Consider the following 10,666-nt stretch of genomic DNA (forward strand, 5'->3'; position numbering starts at 1 on the left):
AAAGTGAAATTACAGAAAACAATAAAGGCGAGGCCAGAGGAGTTTGGGCCCCCCCAAGGACAGTGGTCTGGTTCTTTCTTGTAAGCTACCTCTCTCTCTCTCTCTCTCTCTTCTCTCTCTCTCTCTCTCTCTCTCTCTCGCTCTCTCTCTCTCTCTCTCTCTCTCTCTCTCGCTCTCTCTCTCTCTCTCTCTCTCTCTCTCTCTCTCTCTCATGGTTCATAATGTCCCCTCAACACCACTTTATTTCGGAATTATTTTCCAGGGAGATTTTCCTGCGTTTCCAAGGAATTCTTCTCTTCCATGTTTTGGTATGACAGGTGGAAATCATCGCTTGGGAAATGCCAGATAATTAAACAAAAGTTATTTTATTTGGGAAAGACAGAGAAGATTTCTCTGTTTCTTTTCTTTTTGCCAAAAAAACATTTAGATTGCCAACAGGCAATATCAGTATCAGCCAAGATGAGTTTCAATCCAATTGCATATAAAAAAAAGTTCATTTTTACAAACCTTGCTAATTTACTAGTTTTTACAGATCTTTCACAAGTATATAAACTGGATTTTAAAAGGGCCTACCTAAAATAAATCATTGAGTTAAGATCTATGCAAAGAGGTCAATTAAAATCAACATACATGTCTGAATATTTAAACTGATATATATTTTTTTATCAGTTTTGTGACAATTTCACGCAGTGCTCAAATTAATGTCATATGGTGCATCTTGTGATCTGCACAAATGTATTATCGGAAAGCCAAACACGTCGTTGTTTTTTTTCATGAAATTGAATATAATAGGAAAGCAATAAATATGACCAGTAAATAGAATTTACTTTAAACTTTTTTTTTTTTTTACTATTTTCTCATTAAAAAAAACGCATACAATCTAATATACATTATGAAAAGTTGTACAGCTTTTTAATTAGGTTTAAAATATGGACTCATTTTTATTTTTTTATATGTAGATATAAATATATATATTTTGTCAAAATATATGATCATATTGTCAAGAAAACAAAGAAATGAGACAAACAATACATCTCAACATAAAAGTTATAAATTAGTGTCCAAGTGAACATTTCTGGAAGTTGGGCGGGGCTTGTGAAAGAAAGTCTTTTTTTTTTTTTTTTTACTTTTCTTTTTTTTTGCATCGCTGTTGCACACCCCGTCCAAGTCAGGGGCCGGCTCGCCGGTCAGCGGCAGCCACAGCCCTCCACCACCATTTCCTGGTAGTTTTTTAGCACCACCTTGTCGTGTTCGTCCAGGTAGAGCATGGAGATGGCACTGAGCTCCGTGGGCACGCAGCAGGCCTTGGGAATGTTGGTGTTCACCGAGTTCACCAGCGTCTGCACGATGGCGTGGTTGGTGGAGTTCAGGTGGTCCGCCAGGGGGAAGGGGCACTCGCCGTGGCAGTAATACGCCTGGTAGCCCGGGGGTGCCACTATCCAGTCGTTCCACCCCACATCACTAAAGTCCACATACAGCATGTGGCGCCGGCAGTTGCGGTTGCGCTTGCGGCCCCGCGGCTTGGGGCTCCGCTTGGCCCGCCGGGTCAGCGGGTGACCCTTGCCGTCGTGGCCGAAGGTGACCAGCAGGGGGCGGAGCTGCTCCCAGTCCTCGTCCGACCCCTGATGCAGCGAGCGGCTGACGCGCACGTGCTTGTCCTGGTGGAGCGGCGTGGCGTTGAGGTGCAGCACCTCCACCGCCAGCCCGTGGTTGGGCAGGCGCTCGAGCGTCCAGCGCAGGACGGCGGGGCTGACGTCGAAGCTCTCCCAGCGGGAGGCGTTGTGGTGGACCACCCGGGTGTCCAGGAGCCGGGTGATCAGCTGCCCCGAGCCGCCACCGGGGCCCCCCGGCGGCGGCGGCGGCTTCAGCACCTCGTACACGTTGATCCTGTGGAGCCCCTCGTGGTCGGAGAGGGCGCGGCCCGCCGCCTCGTCGATCTGGTGGCGGTAGAGCCGCAGCTCGGCCGACGACAGCAGCTCGTCCTCGGGGATGCTGCTGAGGTTGAACAGGAAGCGGAGGGGCGGGGTCTCCCGGTGGCGGGGCCGCTTCTCCGTCACCTTCTCCGTCACCTTCTCCATGTGTTCTGGAAGGGCACAAACACATGGGGACCATTAAGGATTTGTGCTTCAAAAAAAAAAAATCACTACGATTATTTCCTCACGCTGTCGTCATGTCCAGGCCCAGACATTGATTTAAAGTAATTATTGTTGAGCACATTGTCACAATTTAGGGGGCGGGAAGGGGGGGGACACATGAAATTGTCCCCCCCCCACCCCCCCCGCTTTTACTAGTGCTACATTTCTTTTTAAATTAGATAGATAGATCCCACCCACACAACCCCCCCGTCACACCACATTTGCACCCCTGGTTGAGTCATGTTTCATAACATTGCAACACCTTCACCAGCACAAAACAATGTACACATTGGGCCTTAAAGGTAAACTTAAGAGGCACACACACACACGCACATATATGTTTACACAGCATAGAGTGTTGTGCTGTGCTTCTGTCCATCTATAAGCATCTGTCCACCACAGAGCGTTTCTGCAAGCCCTTTGCTGAAACATGCATCATAGGCAGAGTGGTGATTAACGTACCACAGCTACAGTATAAACACAGTGGAGATTTCTGGCAAGATCACCATTGTTGGAGAAAGGAATGTTGTGTCTACTATTTTCCTGCTCCAACCCCCACCCCCCCCCCCCCTGTTATTTCACACCCAGGCCTTAATCTCGCCCAGGTGGTTTTCATTATTAAAACCTGCTGTGTTTTTGATTGGCTTTGCAGTTTGTTCACTTAAGACATTTATCATTTTCGTTGTGTATAATGGTTAGATTCAGACGATACACAGGAGTCGTTCTTTGAACCTTGATAAAGCCAAGATGAAAAATACGTAAAATGAAATGTGCATGAATGTATGAAAATGTTCAGAGAAAGACTATCAAAACTAATGTATTATCCTAAATGGTAGTGCTTACTCTTCATTAACTGCGTTGTTGCAGGGTTTAGTTCTATTAGTTTTTTTGCATAGGTTGTCCAGCCGCTACTTGAACAGGTCTATCGTCACACAATAGCTCTTACGCTGTAGATGAAAACGAGTTCTCCCTCCCACTCGCAAGGCCCTTAAGCATGTGATTAAAGCCCCTTCCACACATAGTTCCCGGTGAATTACTGGGATAACCTTTCAGGCACCACTAGTAGTTTTCACTATTCACCACATGCAGCTACGTTCAGGAACATTTCGGTCTTGCCGCCTTCCACAGATGCAACTATGGATTAGATAGGCAGAGAGACGGCCCAGCAGATGGCGGTAATGCAACACTTATGGATGCCAGCCACCATAAAACTTGAGGAGTTCCGTTTTTTCGGAATCTTTTCCAGACGTTCTTAAAAAAGGTGATTGTTTGTAAACCATCATAAGCTGTATTGATATTGTCATTGAATCACCCGAAAAGCATTTGTGTATTGAAATAAACACACAATTCCCGGATTCAAATACGTCCTCAGCGGAGTCTTGTGATTTGTTCGATCTACGCGAAAGCGTCTGAAAGTCAGAAGGACGTAACCCTTTACGTGCCACTCTTGTCAATGGAAAAGCCGTAACGGAAACTAGGTCTTGAGCAGGCAAATTGCTGGAGCAGATTTCTCGGAATATCGATCCCTGTTCCGATTTACACTTAACCCCGATCAGGAAATCTTCTGGAACTTTGCAGAGAAAGACTGCACTTATGAAAGGAGCTTTACATAGGGGATCTGAGGGTAAACAGGGGAATATGCCTGTAGAGCGTAGCACAAAACAAAAAGTACACACGTGGTCAGGCCAATGTGCACTTGCACACAAAAGCATGCACACACACACGCACACACATAATTGCATTATGAGAAACTGAGCCTCTTTATACCACATTCTTTCTTCTTGAAAGGTTTATGTTGGTGTTTTGGTGTGGGTATGAGGGTGTGTTGTAGGTTTTCTATTTCTCTGTTAGTGTGTGTCAGACTGGGAGTGTGTAGATGATTCTAGTATGGTTGGTTGGTTTGTTGTATTGTCTGTTGGTATGTGCTGGACTATATTGGTATGTGAGTTGATTTGTGTTTGTGTGTCAGTCTACTGGTGTATTTTGGCATCTTGTGTCGGCGTGTGTTAGTGTGTGTAATGGGCGCTATAGTGTGTGTTGGAGTATGTTAGTGTGTGTTGAATTGTGTTAGCTCAAATAGCTAGACAGGGCCTATTAAGGCTGACTCATCCTGGTCCTCCTCCTGTTGAGGGTGGATGCGCTGTGCCGTCTCCTCACTACCCTGCCCTGATCATTTCCTGCTGGGCTTCCACATCGCCCAGCCAGCTGTCACACTGCTACTTTGCTAGCCAGCACCTTTGAATGTTTACCATTCAAAGCAGTGCACTGCACTGCCAACTGTTAATCTAACCTGGACAGGAAGATTGGGGCCCTAATCGAAGCCCTCGCTTCTCTCGTTTAAAGGGTTTTGAGGGGCCCGTCAAGACAAAGAAAGTTTTCTTTTCTTTTCCTCTTCGCCCACCGTTGCGTTCGCAGCACCCACATTGTTGGCCGATGGGAGATTTTATTTGGAAGTGTAGCATTTAAGATAATTGCATGTGGTGGACCACCATTCTAAAAGAGCCCGCCATATAAACCGGGAGGCATGAGAGGGTAGGCGCTACAAAGCTTACGTCGGCCACTCTTTTTTAAGGTCCTGTACTGCTAGATGGGGCAGCGGTGTGGACTGAGCAATATGAAGAAATTGCTTTTCTCTTCAGCACTGAACCTAGCACGCATGGATTTTTGCCAAGTGAGAAGATTCTCTTTTTTCCCAGCAAATACACAAATATGAGGTGGCACATTCATGCCTTGCCTACTCCTCCTCCGCACGTACCTTCATGGTGGAAGCCCCTCACAGTGTTGGCCCGGCTGGCCGACCTCTCGGGGTACTCGAAGGCGATGTCCGGCGCGCCTCCATCCTCGGCCTCGCCCGACTGCAGCCGGTAGAGGTCCAGCAGGTAGCGGGGGATAGTGGCCGAGCGGCTGGGCCTGGGCCTCTTCTGGAGGCCAAACATGTGCAGCAGAGTGGCCTCAAAGTCCCGCAGCAGTTCATGGCTCTGGGCGGCCGAACGACCCTGCAGGTCCGGCACTTTCTTCTTCCCTTCTTCAGGTATCAGACTAGCATGGTTGCTCTCTCCCAGCAGGACTTGGCATATTAAAATGACCATCAGCATTCGATTACCAGGAATCATGATGTCTCTGGGAAGAATAATAGAAAGATACAAAACTAGAATAAAAAATTTGCGGTACAGCATGAATAGGGTAAAGAATCACCCACGTTAGGGAGGGCCCTAATTAGCTGTTATATAGTCCGGTATGTCTTGTTTACAGTAGTTGACCCCTCCCCACCGCCCCCCACCCCCGCCCCCCCCCACCGTTGATCAGATAGGACCGTTCGCTCCTTATCTTCGCACATCCTCCATGACATCTGCTGGTTAAAAAAAAAAAATGCATTTTGAATGGAATCCGACCCCCCCCGACCTTCTCCTCCACCAGTCTCCTCGCCCTCCTCCCACACTATGATTAGACTAATAGGACAAGCAGCCCTCCTGAGGTTATAGGCAAATTCTTAACCAAACGAAGAGCTGGAGACTCCTCTGAGCCAACTCCACGGAGCCACTCCGCATAGAGTTGACAATACAGAGGACGCATCCGATACTCAAACGGATGGGTCACATGCTGCAAATTGAAGTGGCGTGGAGTCACTTACTTACCGACAGAAAGTAAAGCATGGGGAAACAGTCCATGTTTGTGGGGAGAAGGAAAGGGCCTCGATCTTCCAGGAAATTCTACGTGGAGTTGGGAGCCAGCAGGAGACCGTTTGAATGACCCTGTTCCTGAGAAAAAACATGAAGGAGAGGTTTTAGACTTAAGACTTAAGACACAGTAGAGGCAGGAATACACACACTGTTATTGTTTGTTATGCTGTTCCCAGAGAAAGGGTTAAGGAAATTTCAGTATCACTCTTTTTACAAAAGAGTAAAGGGAGTGAGAGCGAATAGAATAGAAAATGTCTTTGTAAGGCTTCGTATTTTTGCTTCAGGAGATATATACACGCAATTAAAATTTACATCAAAATTAGAGGTATGAATCCCAAACACCAAACATCCCAAAACAAAACAGGAAGTTACAGATGTATACAGTTTATATATGGAGCCAATGCTATGATACACAACTATTAAACTGCTGCTGGTTTCAGTTCATGGCTACTCTCCAGGTCAGTATCAGTTGGGCTACAGCTCATGGAATAATAGATTCACTTGTTTTTATGTCCACATAAAACATAACCTGTGACTATTATATTACTTGCTGCCACACACTTATAGGCATATACCGATCAGGCTTACTACCGATAGAAGAATTCAACTCAAATGTCTCTCAGATGTGTTATTTATGCTTTACTATCAGCCTTGACAAGACAGATGGTTAGGGTTAAGACATGAAAAGGCAAGAATCTAAACTGAATTTAAAACAAAATTGTTGGTTTAAAAGCTATCCCTAGAATTTACCACTGTGGGGATCCGATACAGATTCTTACACAGGTCCTCCTCCCAACAAGCCAATGCACTGCCAACGTCGCCTTACACAGTGTCATCATGCTGAGAATGGCTTGAACGAAAACCAAAAACACCAGGGCAAAAAACGGTAGTTGACACCCTAGCTTTCACAAGCAACAACAAACAACATAGGTCTGGGTGATCTCAAACTGCACAATCCACATCATTGACGCTGAGTAATAAAGTTAAATACATTTTAATGGCCCTGGGAAAGCCAGCGCACTAGAAATCCAGTTGGTTTCCAAGCAGTGATCCAGAGCGACGCGAGTGTGTTTCCGTCATCGCTTTGGACCCTGCGCGCTTGGAGGTGGACCAAGCATTACAGCAGCTAAGATGCACATCAACAAGAATGCTTCAAGTGTAATACAGTTTCATGGGCTGGGGTTTTTGTTTGGGTGTGTACGTGTGTGTGTCAGTGTGTGTGTGTGTGTGTTGGCTTGTTTGTGTTGCATATCTGTGTGATCATCTTTGTTCCAGCATTGGCTCTATGTGTGTACATGCAATCAAGGATCTTATTCTCTTCTCTTTTTTATTTTGCTTACACCATTAGAGTTTGACCTCTGGACGACCCCTGCCTCTCAATTCCAAAAGTGTGTGTTTTGATGACCGTGATGCAAGCATACACAGACTCACTCATAATGGGGGGATTTCTGAACCGAAGGCTTAACGTGTATGGGGTCGTGAAACCGGGTGTATTGAAGTGTGTGTACCACTGTCTTCCCTTCCTCCCTTGCACCTGAAAAGAGCTGTGGCATCGAGGGGACGGTTCAGAACATGATCACCTCCATTACCCATGGGGTGGTGGCCGTGAAAGGAGGCTGCAGGCTTGTGTATGTGCATGCGTGTGTATCTGTCTACCAGTATGTATGGACGTAGGTACGGGTGTGTGTGTGTGTGTGTGTGTGTACGTGCATCTTGGACAACAAACGATCATTGTACAGAGAGGGCCTCTGACTTTATAAGGATTCATAACTCAAAACCACTGTGATCATACTGAAATCATATTTTACCTGTGACCAGCGACTGACAGGCATGCCCCAGGAACAGGACTCTGATGTGTTTATAACGATGGACTAAGTCCTAGGCTAGTTATAGTTAGTTATTTGACGGCAATTAACTAAGATCGGCTTCAATTTGTTAAACTTAAATGGGTAATATGGTAAAATATATTTTGTTGTTACGCTCCAGACTTTTGTACTGGATTAGAATAATAATAGAATAATTGTCGTCTTAATTTCTTTATTTGCACATCATTTGCTCTTTGCTGCAAATCTCTTATTTTATGTTAATAAATATTTTGCAATACATGCAGAGCTGTTTGCAATTAGGCTCAGGCAGTGTGGCCTTAGTCCAATTCGGAATATAACCTCTCTCCCTCTTTGACCACAGTTAGATTGACCAGATACATTGTTCTTTAATCCTGTTTCCTGAATATAGTATACACATAGGCCTACTGTGGCGGGAAGAAAAGGGGAAGGCCGCTAAACAAGGTTCACCAATTAAGAATCTCCATTCTTAATTGTACACGATTAACTGTTACCAGAAGTGTTACCAGAAGATCTACATGTTTGACCAACAGAAACGGAGAAGACGCGTTTGACATTTCACAAACTGCAAGCATCCCCATTTACTGTTGTTGATTGGTGTTTATTTCGTGACTTTAAGCAACTAAAATGTACATTTAGGCTCACTTTTCTGGACTATTCCCAAAATACTATGATACTACAAAATACTACGATAAAAAATATATTATAATGATATGAATAACAATTAACATTTTGCAAATACATGTAGCCCAACGGTTGGTAGCCTATATTTCCCTGAAAAGTAAGATCCATTCTGAGCGTGTTTACATTGCTGGGTAATTGATTTACTCTTTTTTTTTCTTTTCTTTTTAAGCGCCTCTGGATATGTAAGATGTGAAAGATAGGGCCTATCATTAAAGGCTGAGCCTATGTTTAAAGATATGTTGAGTTGCCTATGGCTTCAACTAAACCATTCAGCGGTCGGAGCACTCGCGGTCCATCAGATCACTCGATCTCAGCATGGCCTAATCTGTTGAGGTTGTGATCCCCTTTTGCTATGAAAGCTATGCGTCCTTAGGCTACTAAATTCACCACGACACGAGGATTGAGCTGACGTTAACAAAAACAGACCAAATGTCGTATTAACTGGTCGGCTATGCCTTAAACACCTACAGGGGACTGCGGGTTAAGTGAAACATGTGTAAGAGCTGCAGACCCCAGGCCTTGTCATGTCTCTACAACAGTCTCTCTGAAACAGATCGTTGTTCAGAGAGAGAGAGAGAGAGAGAGAGAGAGAGAGAGAGAGAGAGAGAGAGAGAGAGAGAGAGAGAGAGAGAGAGAGAGAGAGAGAGAGAGAGAGAGAGAGAGAGAGAGAGAGAGAGCAAACTATATGTTGCGTCAGAACAATTTATAGCACAGATCTGATGAATTTCCCTGGTTACACATAAAGGGACCTTGGAAACGTCTCCCCCCCTTTCCTCCCTGCCAATACGCGCACAATCGATAATCGATACAGGACCTCGGTCTCTAAATAGAAGAATAGTTCTTAATGTGAATGAACACGTTTTGGCAAGTAGATGATATAGCTAGGCCTACATATGCGAAATAAGACAGACGTAATTGTATAATAATTTTGTTATAAACCCTTATTAGCCTATATATAATACATAAGTATAGACAATTGAACGGGTTATGCCACAGCAATATACCCAACAGAGTAATAAGCACAGGGACTAAAAGTGATTTAAACTAAAACTATACAGGCTCAACATTTGGGATTCCTACATCGGATAGGCCCGCATGCCTGTAGGCATATCCGATGTTTATTTATGGGAGACAACATGCAATTACTGAAAACATTTTTTTATTTTTATTTCTAGTGTAAACGTTCCTAAGAAATACCTCATCATGTCCCCCTTGCACAACACGCGTACCGCGGGGAACACTTTAAGTAGATGCAGGTGTCCCGGGTTGGGAAAAAATAGCCCTTCTTTTCAAACTCCCGAAAAGTGACCAAAACTGTGCAAACAAATACACGGACTCTTTAATAGCCCAGAGAGAGAAACCCCAGCGATTTGGCTGTAATGTTCTGGTTTAAAAAATGACCTCATTACGTTGTTCTGTCACCGCTGAACATTCCCTGGCAGGAACAACACTTCTAGGGTCTATAACCTATTATGCTCTCCGAGCCGACCCAGCCTTTGGAGTTCACTTCTGAGCATATGTCATAAAGCATGAATATGTGTAGATGTGTAGCTTTTTCACTTCATATCTTATACTAAGTTATGTAAACCAGCCAGGCGACAGACACAACGCTCAAGGAGATCAGGCTGAAGGCGGCCGGTCGCTTTGACCGACAAGAAATCCGCAATCATTAAACACCAGAGATAACGCACACAACTGAAACAGTTCATCTATAACAGCAGGGCCTAAATATTCAAGATTCAAATGTTTTAAATACACCACTTACCATCAGTAGAGGTACAGGTATCCTCGGTGTGGGGGGGAAACAAAATGAATAAGACAAAAAGATGGTGCGAGATCCGTCCGCGCAATGGCAGTCCAGGTGCAGCGAGCCCTACAGAGACCGACAACAAATCATGTTGCTCTTTAATCCCTTCACGACTCTTCTTTAAAAAAGACCAAGAGGCGAGACCGTGACCCGGAGACGCTAGGGGCGGTGTGTGTGTGCGGACGCTTCACGGTGGCGGCGGGCTTTGCTATCTCCACCGGTTCTGCGAAGGAGCGAAACAGCGCGCGGACAAGGCGGACTCTCCAAACTGATCGAGCATCTATAACTTCTTGCAGTTTTTATGTGGCCGCCCCAATTTACCCTCCCTCCCCGTCTTCCCCTCCGGCCCGCACCTCCCCCTACCTCTCTCCCCCTTCAACCGTCTCTAACACCTTGGATAACCCCCACGCTTCTGATGCGTTTGGATTTGCCCCTATTTTACGCATGCGTCTCCAGATTAAAAAATATCTCTGGGAATCAACTGCAGTGTAATTCTTAATTCGGTTGGGCGTTTTT

At 45.2% G+C, this 10,666-nt stretch overlaps 1 protein-coding gene across 1 annotated transcript; it reads right to left on the minus strand.

Annotated features, from left to right (window-relative positions):
- Positions 1-396: 396 nt before the first annotated feature.
- Positions 397-10,398, minus strand: bmp4 (bone morphogenetic protein 4). The gene is made up of 4 exons (XM_084481801.1): positions 10,109-10,398; positions 5,771-5,893; positions 4,891-5,255; positions 397-2,083 (listed from the first exon to the last, which is right to left on the minus strand). The coding sequence occupies exons 3-4, from the start codon at positions 5,246-5,248 to the stop codon at positions 1,188-1,190; spliced, it is 1,254 nt and encodes a 417-aa protein (XP_084337927.1). The 5' UTR covers positions 5,249-5,255; positions 5,771-5,893; positions 10,109-10,398; the 3' UTR covers positions 397-1,187.
- Positions 10,399-10,666: the final 268 nt, after the last annotated feature.

This window comes from Micromesistius poutassou (assembly GCF_964030765.1).
Source record: "Micromesistius poutassou genome assembly, chromosome: 17".
Classification (NCBI taxonomy): Eukaryota; Metazoa; Chordata; class Actinopteri; order Gadiformes; family Gadidae; genus Micromesistius; species Micromesistius poutassou.